At 44.2% G+C, this 15,861-nt stretch overlaps 1 protein-coding gene across 1 annotated transcript in view; it reads left to right on the top strand.

The window, feature by feature from the left end:
• Nucleotides 1–12,806, top strand: part of VEPH1 (ventricular zone expressed PH domain containing 1) — an 85,244-nt gene extending 72,438 nt beyond the window's left edge. Inside the window, exons 14-15 of the mRNA XM_069865123.1 lie at nt 7,452–7,588; nt 12,464–12,806. Coding sequence (XP_069721224.1) covers nt 7,452–7,588; nt 12,464–12,700 — 374 coding nt within the window. The 3' untranslated portion in view covers nt 12,701–12,806. The remainder of the gene's footprint in view (nt 1–7,451; nt 7,589–12,463) is intronic.
• Nucleotides 12,807–15,861: the final 3,055 nt, after the last annotated feature.

Raw genomic sequence — 15,861 nt, forward strand, 5'->3', positions numbered from 1 at the left:
ACATAACCTCCTGTATTGACAGTTGGCTTCGCAAGCTCTTGCACAAAAAAAAATTCAGTAAAACCACTTGATAGCCGGAGAGGGAATTGCAGCACATTCCCTATTCTGGAAGCTCACAAAGAAATTGCAGTAATCCCTGTGGGCTGCAGAAGAGACATTGTGCCCATGGGCAATGATTCGGGTAAAACCGAGGAGGGGGGTTGTGAATTCCTCTTTAAAAAAGCAATTCACTCAGAATAGCCAACACCATATTAACTTCTGAATACATTTATCTTTTGCTAGCAGTGGTGATTATCTGGTGAACTGAAATATCCCAGCCATAATGCTTACTTGAAAATTATAAAAAGTGGCATTCAGTAATGTGCTCTTTCCAGGTTTTCAACAAAACGAAATGTGATGATTAACGAGAGTGAGTGAATTCGTATTCCCTTAGGTTAATTGCATTTATCTTCGGCTGCTTGCCACCCACACATTCCATTCTTTCAAGTTAAGAGGAGTTTATTATCACTGAGATCAGTCACGATTGGAGTGAATTTTTGTGGATGATTTTATGTTTCATCAAATGCAAGATTGAATGCTTTGTTTTTATCTGTCTCGAGTTCATCTTGGAAGAGTTGGGAGGTTTTCTAACCCAAACGACTTAAAGCTTGATGCTTTGTGGTTCTGTAAAGGAAGCAAGACATAATTAGTAGAAAATAATTCCAATGGACGCTCACATCAGTGGGCACTATTTGGGGTTAAACTGATTTTGGAATTAGTATCTCTATATTGAGATGGTTTCAGAAGCAATTATTACAGTATTAATTACTGTATCACAGTATTACAGATATTATAGTAAATAATTCTTCATTTTGAGTTTGGGTACTATTTTTACCTTCAGTGTGTGTTCTGTAGGAAATAAAAGTAATGACAAATGTATAGTAAATATAATTTTAGAATAATTTAACTCATTTAACTAAAGATCTCATCATACATGTCAGCATACCATCACACAGAGAGATTTCAAACCCAGAGATCACTTAGTTTGACCTTATATAAAACAATATTAAAAGAATCTAGTCCAATAGTGCTTATATCAAAGAAATCTTTTCTCTTTGATCTGCATTATTGTTGCATATTGGCAGGTTTATCTTGCTTTTTAAAAGTCAAGTGAAGGTGAATCCATGCCATGCTGAAGTTGTTGCTCAGGTAATTTAACCACGCAGTTGAAATGTGGGTTTATTTCTGGTCGATCCTTAAACACTACAGCACATTATGCTCTTCCCTGCTATGCAGGAAATCTCTATTTGTAGACTTATCATGTCACACATAATCATCAGATATTTGTATATTATGACATAGCATTATACAATAGCTACTTTCTTTGAAAAGCTCTTGGAGCTCCTAGTTCTTTATTCTTCACTAACTTGAAAGTCCACCTTGATAATTCATCTCCGCTGTCTCATTTCAGTTCTCCCTCAGAAATGATGCTTCAACAGGTCACATTCCTCCTCCAGTCATAAAAGTCAGTTATCTTCTTTCTTGAGACACATCTATTCTCTTTTCAACTTCAAAGAAAAAACCTTAAGCTGTTCCATTAACTTATACATATATCTAGTCTATGCCTATACTCAAAAATAGGTTGACCTTTTAATCATCAGTTATCATCAAATCTAATACCTGTGTTCCAAGTCTGACATTTCTTACACAATCTGTTGATTCAGCTGGACTGGGGCTGTACACGGGACAATTGAGCAGTATTCATGTAGTTGTCATAAAGATTAATTTCCAACACCTGTTCCTATTATATTCTTAAGACAATACTCTACTTATCACAACCACCTATCAATAATATCTAAGTCCTGCATGGATATATTTATCTCCTCATTTCCCTTAACAAGCTCCAGGCACTTAAAGCAGGTATTGAATGGCTAAAGTGATGGTTGAGTAAAACCCCGGTAAGGATCAGGGTAGGCTCCAGCAGGTTGTTTGGAGCTGAGGAGCAAGGGCTGGTGCAGGGAGGGCACATCCATGCTTACAAGGAGGTCACCAAGAAGACAGAGCCAGGCTCTTCGCAGTGGTGTGTGGTGGGAGGGCAAGAGGCAACAGGCATAAACTGGAACAGGAGAGGTTCAGACTGACTACATAGGGCAGTTTTCCCACCGTGAGGATGATCATGCATTGGAACAGCTTGCCTAGAGATGTTGTTGAGATTTTTCAAGTCCCGGATGGATAAATTCATGAGCAACCTACTCTGACCCCACAGGTGACCTTGCTCTGAGCAGGAGGTTGGACAAGAGACCCCATGAGCTCCCTTCCAGCTGAATTATTCTGTGATTCTGTGAAGTTAACCGCAATGAAAATAAGCAAAGGGACTTAGAAAAATATTGAAAAAGAGCTTCATTCTTATCTTTCATGGATCTTTTTCTTCTAATCAGACCCTCAGACATACTGGCATCAGATTCATTACAATGACTTTGGAAGCTGACTTCAGAATTCCCCATGGGATTCTTTGTGGATGTGCACAAGAAGTGCTCTGTTAGCATTGCTTCCAGCCAACAGGCGCTTGAAGAGAGATCAACATTTCTTTAGTAAATCCTGGGTTTGAAAGATTTTGGCTATAAAAATCCACATTAGGCCAAAACTGCACATTCACTTCCTCCCTCATGTTGCATTCCCGACCACCGACCATCTTCCTATCTTCTGGTCCCCAAACTTTTTGTGCTTTACACCTTCTTAGTTTGAGTTAAAGCATGTTCATACTTCACTGGAGTTGGTATCAGAGCCATTCCCATGGGACACGAGCCAGGTAGATACCCAAGACCCAACCACAGAGCAAGTCTTTTCATTTGAAGTCCTTCTTTTGCTGTTTATACGTTTATACAGTTGTCATTATGCTCTAAAAGTCACTACGCACATAAATTCTTTATAGTTATCATGTCCAAGTAAAAAATCTTTTCCTGTTCTATCTGTGCCCTTTTTATTAAAGTGAGGTTCTCTCTTCTTTTACACTCGCTCTAGAAAAGCTTGGTGCTGCTGGTTTGAGTTGCTCAGATTTGCAGCTTTCTGCTCTGTCTCTCACTGCGGTTCTGACACTTCATCCTGTGAGACAACTGGGAGCCATGCCCTGTTATTATCACCCATGTGCTACAGAGATGGTAATTTCCTGACCCCAAACTGCATATTCTCATGGTAACAAAACATCCTCCACCAAGAGAATGGACACATGAATAGCAAGTGATGGGAATGACAAGGATATTACCCTGTACACTGTTAAATTAGAAATAGGATTTGCGCAATAAGCAAAATATCATCTTGGAGACTAATTGTAAAGATTTAAAACTTTTTATCTATTCTCATCCATCTGAGAAATTATAATGGTGATTTTATAACTGAGGAACAAAGTCACTGGAAGATGAAGTGGCTGGTACAAGAGCATAAGGACTTGTACTCAGACCTGCTAGAAGACGGCTGGCCTTGTGGATCTGTCCTTTTGCTCACCTCCCAAAGAGGAATGACTTTTAAGGATGACCATTATGAGTATCTCAGCAAGTCTCAGCTGCAGAAATGCCAAATAATACCTGATACTGCCTTAAAAAGCTGTTTAGAAAGAAAAACAGCCCTTTTGTTCCCAGTACACTGGCAGCAGATGATGTCTCTTCTAAAGGACATCAGGGCAACTGCTGGCAAAAATGACTGCATGGTCCTTGCTCAGGTGCAAATCCCAAGGCTCACCTTGAGTCTGATGGTTCATGGGCTCTGTTTGTTTGCAGAAAAAAAATTTTCTCAAAACCCAAAAAACTCCCAGCTTTTTCCTTGCTTAAAATGGATTATTTTCTCCCGTATGTTTTTGTTCAGTGGCATTTGATGTTGCCTTGTGTGCCTCTTGTACCTGTGTGAGCTGGATAGCAGGTGCTTTCTGCTCTGTTTGAACAGCGTTAGTGGTTCTTAGGGAGCTTTCCCACATGATATTGTTCCTCTTGCTTGGAAAATAGGGATTATGCAGGTTTATTTTGCCGTCGATTCATAAGCAGTTAATTCTATGTGTTTTGTATGAGTGTAGATGCAGTGCACACTCTGTGGCATGAGACTTCTTCACAAAGGCATCAACGTGGACCGGTGCTTCAGACACCCGTGTCAGGGAGGCAGAGGGACGTATGAAGTTTGGGTGGCTTGCCCTGCCATAGAGCAGGGAAATTCCCCATGGCCTTTTCCATCCCATTCTGCACAACCTCTTCAGCAGGGGGTTTAAAAAGCTCCTCCCCAGATGTAATATCCAGCCCCAGAGCCATCATTTTGAGTGTTGATCCAGCGCAACTCCCCAGCAGCAGACCAGGGCACAGAGGCAGGACAGAGAGGCTGCTGCAGCCACCCTCAGCAAGGAGATACTGCAGAAGGACCGCGTTGCTGCACATCGTAACACCCTCATGGCCAAGGAAAACTTTAAATCCCCTCAATTCTGCATTTCCTTGTTCCCTTTCCCAGGATTTTCACATAAACTGAATTATTATTTCTAACTGCCTCCCCCTCAGCCACACTTCTCTGAAAGGCTTGGGAGAAAAGATTTTCAGTTGAGGAAATCTCTAAAACAAGTGAAAATGTGTATCTGTAGTAGTCCTGAAAACAACTTTTAAGGCAAAAGCAAAGGAGCGCATTGTAAGATGTGGCTCTGTCCTAATAAAGGGTGTGTTGTGAACTGGGTGCAGCACCAAACCAGCTTCCCTGTAAATCTGTGCCGTTTTGCCGTGACAAAAATTATGCAGGGAGAAAGCAAGGCTCTGTTTTACTTTGTCAGGTTGGGTGCTGAAATGCAGATACACAGAAAAGAGCTGCTGTGTTGGGCTGGAGATGCAATGGGCTGAGAGGCAGTGTGTGACCTGTATTTATCATGGAAATCACAGCTGCAGTTCCCCATCAAAGCTGGAACTTGGCCACCTCCCTCTTCATTCAGTCCGTCTCCTTCCAAAAACTCCCTATCTACAGAGGCTGAAATATTTATAGTCTTTCTTGAGGAAATTGAAATAGTACACACTGAAGACCCCCAAAGCCAGCTTCTGCCAATATAAACAATCCTGGGGGAAAAAATACATCCTCTATCTAGATCTGATGCATTGCATTTGCATTGCTTGTTTTTCCTCTACCAGACAGGAGGTAGTAAAGAGAGGTTCGTGCCCAAAAAGCAACAAAGCCTTTGAAACCCCAGGTTCTACCCTCGGTGGCTGCACTTGGATGCACTGCTCGATTTGCATCCTCAGCATCACACCAACCTACTGCATTTTGGGCTCTGAAAGGCTCCTGCACAGATGATAGCGAACACTTTCAAGGAAAAGCTTTACTGGCTAAATTTTACTGCTAAGGTATGCAAGTACGGCCAGCCAGAGGATAGCTGACCATCTGACAGATGCTGGGAAGAGCTCCAAGTCAAACATCACATCAAAAAAACATCCGTTCTCAGGCAGCTTATGCCTTAGACTGCTCTTCGGTCTATCTGATCCATCATGTCCTGTCTATCGGTGTAAAAATAGAAAGAAAGGGAAAAGAAACCCAGCCCCAGATGTGGTGTTAGAGAATTTTTTAATTGTTTGCTTCATACGTGAAGGGCAGTGGTTTGAGGTTGCTCTGCGGTTGTGGTTTAAAGCCCTTGGCGATCCCCTTGATTACTGGGCTTTTCTTGTAGTGGCAAATTTCTTTTTACCTGCAAGGTTTGGGAATGCTCTTCCAGCTCCCACAACCTTGCATGCTTCCAGCTGAGGTAAGTGCAGGTGAACACAGGTGAGCACCACGGTCACAGGGCTGGTGGTAGAGCTCACCACAACCTTATAAACTCGCAAGTGAAAGCACAGGGCTTCCCAACATTGACACATTTTTTATTCTGAAAATAACTTTAAATATAGCAATGATTTTGCAATAAGAGGAACAAAGGGTTTCTTCCCCTTCCCTAGAGACTTTATTTGGGTATTGGGTTTGAGTTAATCGATTAAAGGAAAATCTAGATTGACAAACGTAAGTTATTTTTCTAAGGCAAATTGAAGACTTTTTTCAAACCACTATAAAATTTGAACAGACTGGAAAGTAGCTGAGCCAAAGGCAAGGGAGCTGAGTGTGCCTGTATTTCTGCTTCCACGACATTTACAGTCGTTACGGGTATTGAACTCTTCACTGTACACTGTATATTTTTAGTTACATTTTAGATTACTCATGGGCAATGCGCTGTAGCTCAGGTCATTGGGATGGAAAGAAGCTTTTGTGTCTCTCCTCATCCTTCTTCATCTTTGATTTGGTCGGTTACCCATCTTGTATTTAAATAGGCTGAATAAGGAGGGCAGAAATGTTGGTTTAGCTCTTACCACCCCAGGTACAGGCAGCGTTATTGGCCAGTGACAGCCTAATAGTTTGGAAGTTAACGTTGCCATGAGATGGTAAAACATTGATGTCCTCAATGGATAACATGATGACAAGACCCTGACTCTTCCTGAAGGAGCAGGATGGACACCAGGTTCCTGGGGGCTGAGCTGCCTTTGGCAGTCCAGATGTCAAAATAAATGGTGTTATTTTCGAAATGCAAAAGTGATGGAAAACATCATGTTCCCAACTGGTCAGTGCTGTGAGATTTACAGGACGTAAGGAATTCTGGGTTTGTTGCAAGGATTAGTTTTTACAATATGTATTGCTAACATTAAATGACTTTTGAAATATTCTTGAAGGGAGAACTAGAAAAGATAATAAAGTTGTAATAGGACATGACCTCTACAAAATGCAGGGCTAGGTTATTGCTCAAACGCTGGATAAGGGAGGGCTGATAATAGACACGTCCCTTTCCTACGGGGAGAAGGAGTTGTGTCTCAGGAAGGTGAGGAAGGGAAGGGTCAAGTTCTGGGACTCACCAACTTCTTTCTCAGCAAAAAGTCACATTTCTGGGCTGGGATTATCTGCCGAGTCTCTCAGGCCCAAGTGGACAGGCCCAAGAGCCACTTCTGGCTCTTAATTCCTTTTCCATGGGGTGGCTGTTGCAATGAAGCAAGCTATTGCAGTTAACGGAGAGTGGGATCCTCAAAATATTCCTACTCAAAATCCTGCACTATAATATGGACTAAAGCCTCAGAGACACCATAAATGCCTACTCTCAGTTCCATGAAATTATAAATTATTATTGCAGGGCTGAGGAAGAACTGGGAGGCGTGATGGTGGGGATAAGAACGTGGTAGCTGAGGGAATAGAAAAAGTGATGGACAGGGGAGTCTTAGCTGTCAGCTCCATCTGCTAGGCCTCCCAAGCAAAACACGACTAAAGGCTGAAACGTCTTCCTGAAGTGGCGGCTGAATGAATTCTGGAGGTCAGGAGGAATGCGGTCTTGGAGCTGACACAGCTGAACAGCAAAAAAAGTCTTTTCTACATCGCAGCAAAAGCCTGGTTTCCGGCTGGGGCAAAGGGAGGACAGGAATAACCCCCTTGTTGTGTGTTCCCCTCCCCAGTTGTAAATCAGGACGGCCAACCTCTGATTGAAGGCAAGCTTAAAGAGAAGCAAGTCCGGTGGAAGTTTATCAAAAGATGGAAAACTCGCTACTTCACTCTGGCTGGCAACCAGCTGCTTTTTCGGAAAGGAAAATCCGTAAGTGAAAAGACCCTCCATTTGATTTCTCTCTTTTCCCTCTTCTGCAACACCATTTCCCAGAGGTTGTTGCCGCTCAGCTTTGCCCATGGTCTCTGTGCACCACATGGCAACTTCAACCAAGGGGTTGCTCACTGCCTTTCATTTTATTTTTCTCTCCGGATCAAGAGTGTGAGATTTTCTGAGTGTTAGATTGCCACTGCTCAAGTTCAGCCTACAAGTACCCAGGGCTCAGGACTGTGACCTTTGCATCTCAGTAATTTATACTCTATAAGCTGGTGACCTGTGCCTGAGCATCATCCCCTCTGCCTTCAGGCATCCCAGGGAAATTGGAAACATTTCTGCTTCACGGGGCCCTCTGTTTCTGAAAGAATTACAATGAGTTAAGAAATAATATCCACTCTTGACCAGTGATTCTTTATTTCCTTGAATAAACACAAATTCAATAAATTCGGCTCAGGTAAATATCCCTTTTCCACTTGCAAAGCACATGGCATGGGACAACAAGGTAAGCAGCCGCAGCTGAGGTGCTGCAAGTGAGCTGTGAGCCCTGGGACCCCAGTCTGCATGGGACCAGCAGCGTTCTGGGGGAAGATGGTTATGTTCAGCATATCTGGAAAGTCAAGCCTTCCTGAACACCTCAGGGCAGTCTCCAAACTCAAGCAATGTTCACCTTTTGGAAAGTCTTTCCTGCTTTTGTATATTAATAGAATCACAGAATAGTTTGGGTTGGAAGGGACCTTAAAGCCCGTCCAGTTCCAACCCCCTGTGATGGGCAGGGACATCCCACTGGATCAGGTGCCCAAGGACTGTTCTTGAGATGATAGCGGTTTATTTGGTGTTATCTGTGCAAGAAACACCAGTATGTTTAAAGCAAGATGACGTTCAAATGCTTTTCTCTCAAAGGAACAGAGTGTCTTTTGCTTTCACTTCTGCCCTCATCTAAATTCAGAGAAATTCTGCTGAAATTTCTGTGAAATTGTTTGAAATTTATACCAATAGGACTGAGCGACCAATGTGAAGTGTGTCCCAGGGCATGGGAGAGCAGGTAATTGAATCCAGTCCTCCTCAGTTCTTAGTTATTAGAAAGTCATTTTCTTCAGCTCTCACAAGGAGGATTACCAAACACTGTGCAAAATAGTCTATTTTTGTTACAGGAGCTCTCTCTTAGATAATGCAAAAGTAGCAACATCTTCCAAATAGAGCCAAACCTTAATATTTCTGGTAAATAATCTTTATTTTTACAGAACGTTAGTAAAACTCTTTAGGCTTCTTAAATGGCTCCCTGAGCCGCTTCCTATAAGAAATATAACAGTTTGTGCTGCCTAGGAGGAATGTGCACCTTTTGTGGGACAATACAATCCTTCTGAAAGCAAGCAGTTCAGGAAACAGCTTTTTCCTTGCTTTCTAGTGACTTTTTCTTACATTTTCTGAGATTCTGAAGAGGGTTTAATCCCTACGTGTACCATATGTGTACCATAGCTACAGCTCTATGTGGCTGATGCTCCCTCTTGGGAGAGTGTAAGGATAATTGTCATTTTTTAGCATGTTCATTGGCTTATAGAAATGTGTTTAACAAAATGGCTTTAATTAGCTCTCCAAGCAAGCCAGGCATAAGGCACATCAGAATACCTTGATTATTCCCTGACATGCAATCAGATTTGCATTCTCAGTGCTCCCCTTGTTCACACGGGGACCGTACAACGCTTCACGGGTGGGTGAAGCTGGCAGATTAAATTGTTGAACAGCAGATTTTGCTCAACAGCATCATTCAAATAGATTAACTTTCTGTTTTTAAATGGCAAACTCAAGGCTGCTTTGCTTTTTCTGAAGTTGAACACAAATACCTGGATGGGTTCGTCAGCGTAGCAGGCGAGCATCCAGCCCCCTGGGGACAGCAGCCGCGTTATTGTGCCTGGATAATCAGTCTTTCAAGCCGGTGCGTTATATCCTGTTACTTCTGTATTTTTTGCCTAAATTTGAGAGTCAAATCCTGCTGTTAACCATTGCTTGGGTTGCAGTCTGGAGCAACTTCTGAGCCCCCCAGTTTAGGTTGCACACATGCCCTGTGCTGACTATGCAGGCACCAAACAGAAAAGTCTCAGCTCTTCAAGCAGACTGGAGGTATGAAGCCTCACAGAAATGTTTTGGACACTAATATGTGACTTCCAGAACCCACAGGAGGTCCACTCCTGCACACCTCTGGCTCGCGACAGGAGGACCAGCCTCACACCTCACTGGCCAGGTATGGTGCCAAAAGCATTGCAAGATGTAGGGCTACAGGCTGTGGCCAACTAAAGTGGTGGTAGAGGCTCCTGACAAGCTGCACCTGGTGCTTCTTTCATTCTTCAAGGCCAGAAGGTGCTTGCCTGGCTGAGCACAGCTCTGCCCCGTCATCCTTGACGTTGCAGAGCAGGGCTGGGCACTGCTTGTGTGTTTGGACTTTACATGCTGCTCACTTAAAAACACAAACCTAACACAGAGGAGGCATTGTGAGATGGCCAGCTGGCTGTGCCTGCTCATTCCTGGAACCCCACCATGAACCTTCCCTTCATCAGAGTAGCCTTGTGGACTATACTCACTTTGTGCAAACAACTGTATGGCCAGTGGGTAAAAGGGAGGCAGGAGAAAAGCAAAATGTAAGAGGTCCCAAAAAGAGCCCCTTCCTAAACTCCTGGAAAATTGTGGTAAACTTCTTCCACAGAAATGTGCCCAGGGTATAATCAACTTTCTTTAGCAATGTGAGGTCAAATGTTGTGTGGTAATGAAGGGAGCATATAATTTTTGCTAGACAGGCTTCTAAGTCTCAGGGTCTGGCTCGTGGGGTGCAAAGTTTTGGTTCTTAAGTCCGTCATTGCTTTGCATTTTCTGTGATAAAATTTTCATGTTTATCCCAGGTGAGATTTCAGTGCAAAGCCAGCTTAGTACTGCTGGTAAAGCCTTAATCACTGCTTGTGGACGCAGAGGAGGGTGGGACCACTACTATGGTCTGATGGTCGTGCACAAGGAATCATAGAATCATAGAATCACCAGGTTGGAAGAGACCCACTGGATCATTGAGTCCAACCATTCCTATCAAACACTAAACCATGTCCCTTAGCACCTCATCCACCCATCCCTTAAACCCCTCCAGGGAAGGTGACTCAACCCCCTCTGGGCAGCCTCTGCCAGTGCCCAATGACCCTTTCTGTGAAGAATTTTTTCCTAATGTAAGCTTATTTAAGATATAAATAATTAAGACTTATGTAATTATGCAGAACCAACAATTATGGATTGGTTTGTGTTGGAAGGGATCTTAAAAGCCAACGAAGTCCCAGCCCCCAAGTATAAACAAATGGTGGCTCTGGAAACATTTGTCCCTATGGACTTCATTGTTCATGGGAAGTCATTTGGTTAAGACTGAATATTTTAGTGGGAAATTATCCATTTAAAGAAAACTTCTCAGATCTGGAATGAGATCCCTGATTTAAAAAAAAAAAAAAAAAAAGAATGAGGCAGGCAAATAGATGTCACATCTCAGAATGAGCAACAGCAACACCAAGGGATGGAGATGCGCTGGGAAGACAGAGGGGTCTGTCTGCTCATCCAGCTACCGACCCTGCCGAGGGGTTCATGCCAACCTCTCTTACTGGAGAGCTGCTTCAGTCAAGATGTGACTTCAATGCTGGCCTGAGTCAGAAAGGAGGGGATTGCCCATGGATTATGGCACTTCAGGGACGTAGGAGACCTTGACTGCAAATAATATATGTGTAAGCAACATGGAAGAGCTCCAAAAGTGGGGAAACTCATGCTGAGTGTTCATTTTGGATGTGGAAAAATGGCAGATCAGTGGGAATGGTTGGGGGCTGTCAAATCCCAGAGAGGAATCACAGCCAGTGGGCTTGGGACTTCCTTTGGGTGGTCTTTTCAGATGAGCTTCCCCTTAGAATAGTAAAATGTTGCTGGTTCTTTACCAGAAGGACTAAGGCATTATTTCAGGAGAAGTCTCCCTGTCCTGCATTTCATACCTTGCCTGCTGGGAGAGCAGCTCCAGAGACTGCAGTTCCCACACCGCAGCCTCTCCTGAGTTAAAAGTATATGAAGCTCAACAAGAGAAACATAAATATTCTTGAGAAATCAGAGCCTTGGGCTGAAAGTTCTCACTTTGAAACTCAGTTCATACATTTTTTATGAGCTCAGGAATCTCTTCTCTTGCAGAAAGCTTTCATGACTTTGTACTATCTCTTATGCTCCCTGCATCTTATTTCTTACAGTGACACTAAGATTTCCTAGACGTACCTACTTTACACATTTTCAAACAAAACTGCAACTGACCTATCCCATATTCTCCATTCCCCGCTGAGAAATACCATGATTTCCCTCAAATTCCAGGGTCAGACTCAAGATACCTGTTCTGTTTTCAAAACCAACAAAAGGAGTTGCTGCTTGCATTTTGGGGTGGAGACTCTTAGAAGGGGAACAACTTAGCACTGCTTAAGAGAAGAGACCTTTCTTCAGTCGCCAAGGACTGGCTGATTTTTGTACCCAGGAAGCTTTTGCCATCAGCACAAGCTCTGCGTGGCTCCATTAACAAAGGTCACCATTATTAAAAGGCAAAGAAAGGAAAATCCAAGCCCATGCTAATATCTGAAGCTGGAACTAAAAAGTGCAGATGCTGGGAGGGTCAGGGGGGTGAGAGATCATTGTGGACCTTGTCCATTGGGTGCAGTAGACCGTGATACCCCATGAATCCTGATGGTGTTCAGTAGAGGAGCTTGGCGCTGCATGGGAGGGGGCTAAGCCCCTCAGGCTCTTTCTAGAAATGTAAGTTGTTTATTAAGGTGGTGGAAGCTTTACCAGATTAACTTGGTTCTGTTTGTCTTCCCTGTGTTTCAGAAAGATGACCCCGACGACTGCCCCATTGAGCTCAGCAAGGTGCAGAGTGTTAAAGTGGTGGCAAAGAAGCGTAGGGACCGCAGCCTGCCCCGGGCCTTCGAGATCTTCACCGACAACAAGACCTATGTTTTCAAGGCCAAAGACGAGAAGAACGCTGAGGAGTGGCTTCAGTGCATCAACGTTGCCGTCGCGCAGGCTAGAGAGCGGGAGAGTCGAGAGGCCACCACCTACCTGTAGAGCTGCTGGCACCTCCGTGGCCGCGCCAGCAAACCGAACGTGGCTGGGACCACTCTGGTGCAGAGCATCCCACTGGCACGCTATGGATCTCTTTTACCTCCAAAACCAGGAAAACCGTGGGGGAGATTGTCTGTGGTCATGGGTCAGGGTCAGCTCTGCGCAGCATGAGAGGTCTAATGCCTCGATGACACTGCCAGGTGATGGAGTGTCACCACGAGCGAGTGCTCCCTGGCACGGGGACATTTGTTGGTGTAGAAGGAGCTGCCCGTGTGTGAAATGCAGCTTTATCCTCAGCCTAACAGCCTGCAAGCCAGGAGACGTGGTTAGAAACAAACCTGGACCCCACCTCCTCAGCCTTTCCTTCTGAGATGCACAAGGTCTTGGTGGCTCTAGACATTGCTGAGAACATTCAAGCACGTAAGGATTTCTGCTTTCGTCAATCACTTTCTGTCTGTAAAAAGATAATTTTTCTTCTTATTTAATCTTTGTCCTTTCACTGTTTATATGTGTCTGTGGAAAAAATCAAATTTGCTGCTTCTTTCAGGTTTGAAATTGAGAAATGTTTAAGATTTAATACCGCTGAAAAATATTTTAAAATATTTATATGTTTTACTTTTCCCTTTTTTCCTGCTTTTTCCTTCCCTTTGTAACTGAATGTAATTTAAAAAAAAATATTTTCCTTTCTAATTGTCTTCTCTGTTCTGTAACTTTTCAAAATTTCTCCAAAGCTGGAAAATTCTCAGTTGGTTTCATTTGCTTTGTTGCTCTCAAATGATTCCGAAGTGGAGGAAATATTGTAGAAAAGATTGAAAGCAAAAAAAGGAAAAGAGCTGGTGGGGGTGGAAGGGGAATGAATGAGAAGTCTACAAGTGAAGAACTGAACTCAGAGATCATTCAAGTTTGAGTAGAAATAAAATTCAAAATTTTCCAACCTAGAAAAACAGATCTTTGGCAAAAAGTTGTTGCCCAAAAGAAGATGTTAATAGGGTTTGGGAAATTAATTGTAATGCTTTTTTGCTGTAATATATATTTTCCATTCAGTAGCAGAGGGAGCCCACAATGGTTTTGAAAGTTCCTTGCAGAGCATGGCAATATAACCTGCTTCCTGAAATATCTGCTTGTTGGATTTCTGTCCTATTTGCTGGGTGAGTTTTGGTGTTGGCACCAGGGGCTGGTGAGGGTGGCAGCGCTGCTGGGGCGGCTGTGACCGCGGGGACCTGCTGGGGTCATCAGAAATGCTCGGGGAACAGGGAGCAAGAGGAATGACCTGGGAAATAAATTTGGATTGGAAAATTTTGGATTGCAAATTTGGATTGAAGTGAAATTCGAACTGAGTGTAAGGTAGCGCTGGTGCTGCCGAGTCAAGCCTGTTCCCGGTGGTCCTTATGAGGTTTGTCTTACCCCACAGTTCTCTGCTAGGGTGCAGCTTGAATGACTGCACATCTCTTAATTTACAGCCTCATTTGTCCACCATCCTAATCATTCTCAGCCGCTGCTGGTCAGCAGCTCTGAAAACGGGGCCTAGGACAGCTCAGAAATGTTATTCTGCCTGTGTGGAATTTCTCTTGCTTTGGGAAAACGGCACCAGGACAGTGTTTGGGGCAGGGCTGGCACCGTGGAGCTGGAGCAGGGATGCTCAGCTGCCACCTCCCTTGCCTCACCCTGTCCTTGCTGTGGTGTGCACGGGAAGGAGAAGATGGGCATGAAGCTTATGGGGTGGAGAGAGTGTGATCTGAGTGATTCAACTAGATGGTTTGGTGCCTGCTTCCTTGGCGCAGTCCTTGTTCAGTTGGTCTTACGGCCTGGAGCTTGGAGTCTTGTAGCATGCCATATAAATATTTATCTTTGGAGTCTGATAGCTTGCAAGCACTGAGTGTGGCTGGTGCTTGTCTCTCCAGGAACCAGACCTCTGTAATTTGTTACACTGACAGGCAAGGTGCTCGTGTTTGGTAACGCGCATTTACTTGAATTAGAAAAAAATAGTTTACGGTACTATAGGAGTTACTGAGCTCTTCTGCTGGGTCAGAACGAGGGGCTGCCTGGTCCCTTGCAGCAGCCAGAACTGGTAGCTCCAGAGAGGTATTTCTCAACCTGATTCCTCAAAGCACCATGTAACCTTTTGGGGAGAAACACCATGGACCTTGGAGCAGAACCAGCACAAGGAATTTCCATTACAGTGCAATGAAAATTAGGCTAGGCTTTAACAGGCTGCTTGCTATTTCTACCCTCTTTTTAGTTGCCTGTACTCGTGGAGGTGTCTTGAGTTTCTTTGCTTGTTTTTTTCCCCATTATTTTTAATCATTTCCCAGAGCTAATGATGATGAGGCCCCTGGGGAGAGCCGTGCCCCAGGGAACTGGCAGAAAGATGCTGAAACCTTGTATGCTGTGGTTCTGCTGTAGCCACAGGTGAGCAGGGTGCAGCGAGAGCAAGGTGGGAAGTACAAGCAAACGAGCTCAAAATTACCTTGAGGCAGGATTAATCTGAGGTGACTGGGCTCTGATGGTGACCTTCTGGTGGCAGGGATGATGGACCTGCCTGGTGTCACCACGCTGCCCACCCACGACCACCCTTCCAAACCCTCCAGCCCGGAGAGGTCCCTGTCTCCCTGCCTGTGCAGCCTGGCTCTCCTCAGCCACTGAGAACTAGCTGGACCAATCCCAAATCGTGCCTTTTCTGACTCCCTACAGTTTCCCCAAATACTCTTTAAGACAGTGAAACAAAACTCGTAATTCCTTCCTTATGCTCTTGTGCTCCTTCCCTGACTCCTGCAGGAGTTCATGTATGTTTGTTTTGATTTGCTGAAGGGTCTTCAGTATTTCCTAAGACCTGGTTCCTCCCAGCGCTGATGGGTTGGAGCCCTCCTCCAGCCCCAGGGACCTCCTGCCCCACGGACCTCTGCAGCGTCTTGGCTAGAGCTCCAGCTGGGGCTCCTAATGTGTGTTGAACAACTAACCTGGCACCCGTGCCCTGGAAGGTCAGCAAGCCCTGGTCTGAAAAGACAATATTTTATTTCCAACATTCCCATGCTGACTGGAGAAGGAAATGCCATTAGATCACACCACACAGCCAGCGGCTGAGAACAAAGCAGTTGCTGAAGCGTTCCTAGATGATGGAAAATCAGGGAGTGCTTTAAAGCCAGCCATAGGTTTTGTAGAGCTAA

The sequence above is a fragment of the Phaenicophaeus curvirostris genome, chromosome 10 (assembly GCF_032191515.1).
Source record: "Phaenicophaeus curvirostris isolate KB17595 chromosome 10, BPBGC_Pcur_1.0, whole genome shotgun sequence".
NCBI classification, from domain to species: domain Eukaryota; kingdom Metazoa; phylum Chordata; class Aves; order Cuculiformes; family Cuculidae; genus Phaenicophaeus; species Phaenicophaeus curvirostris.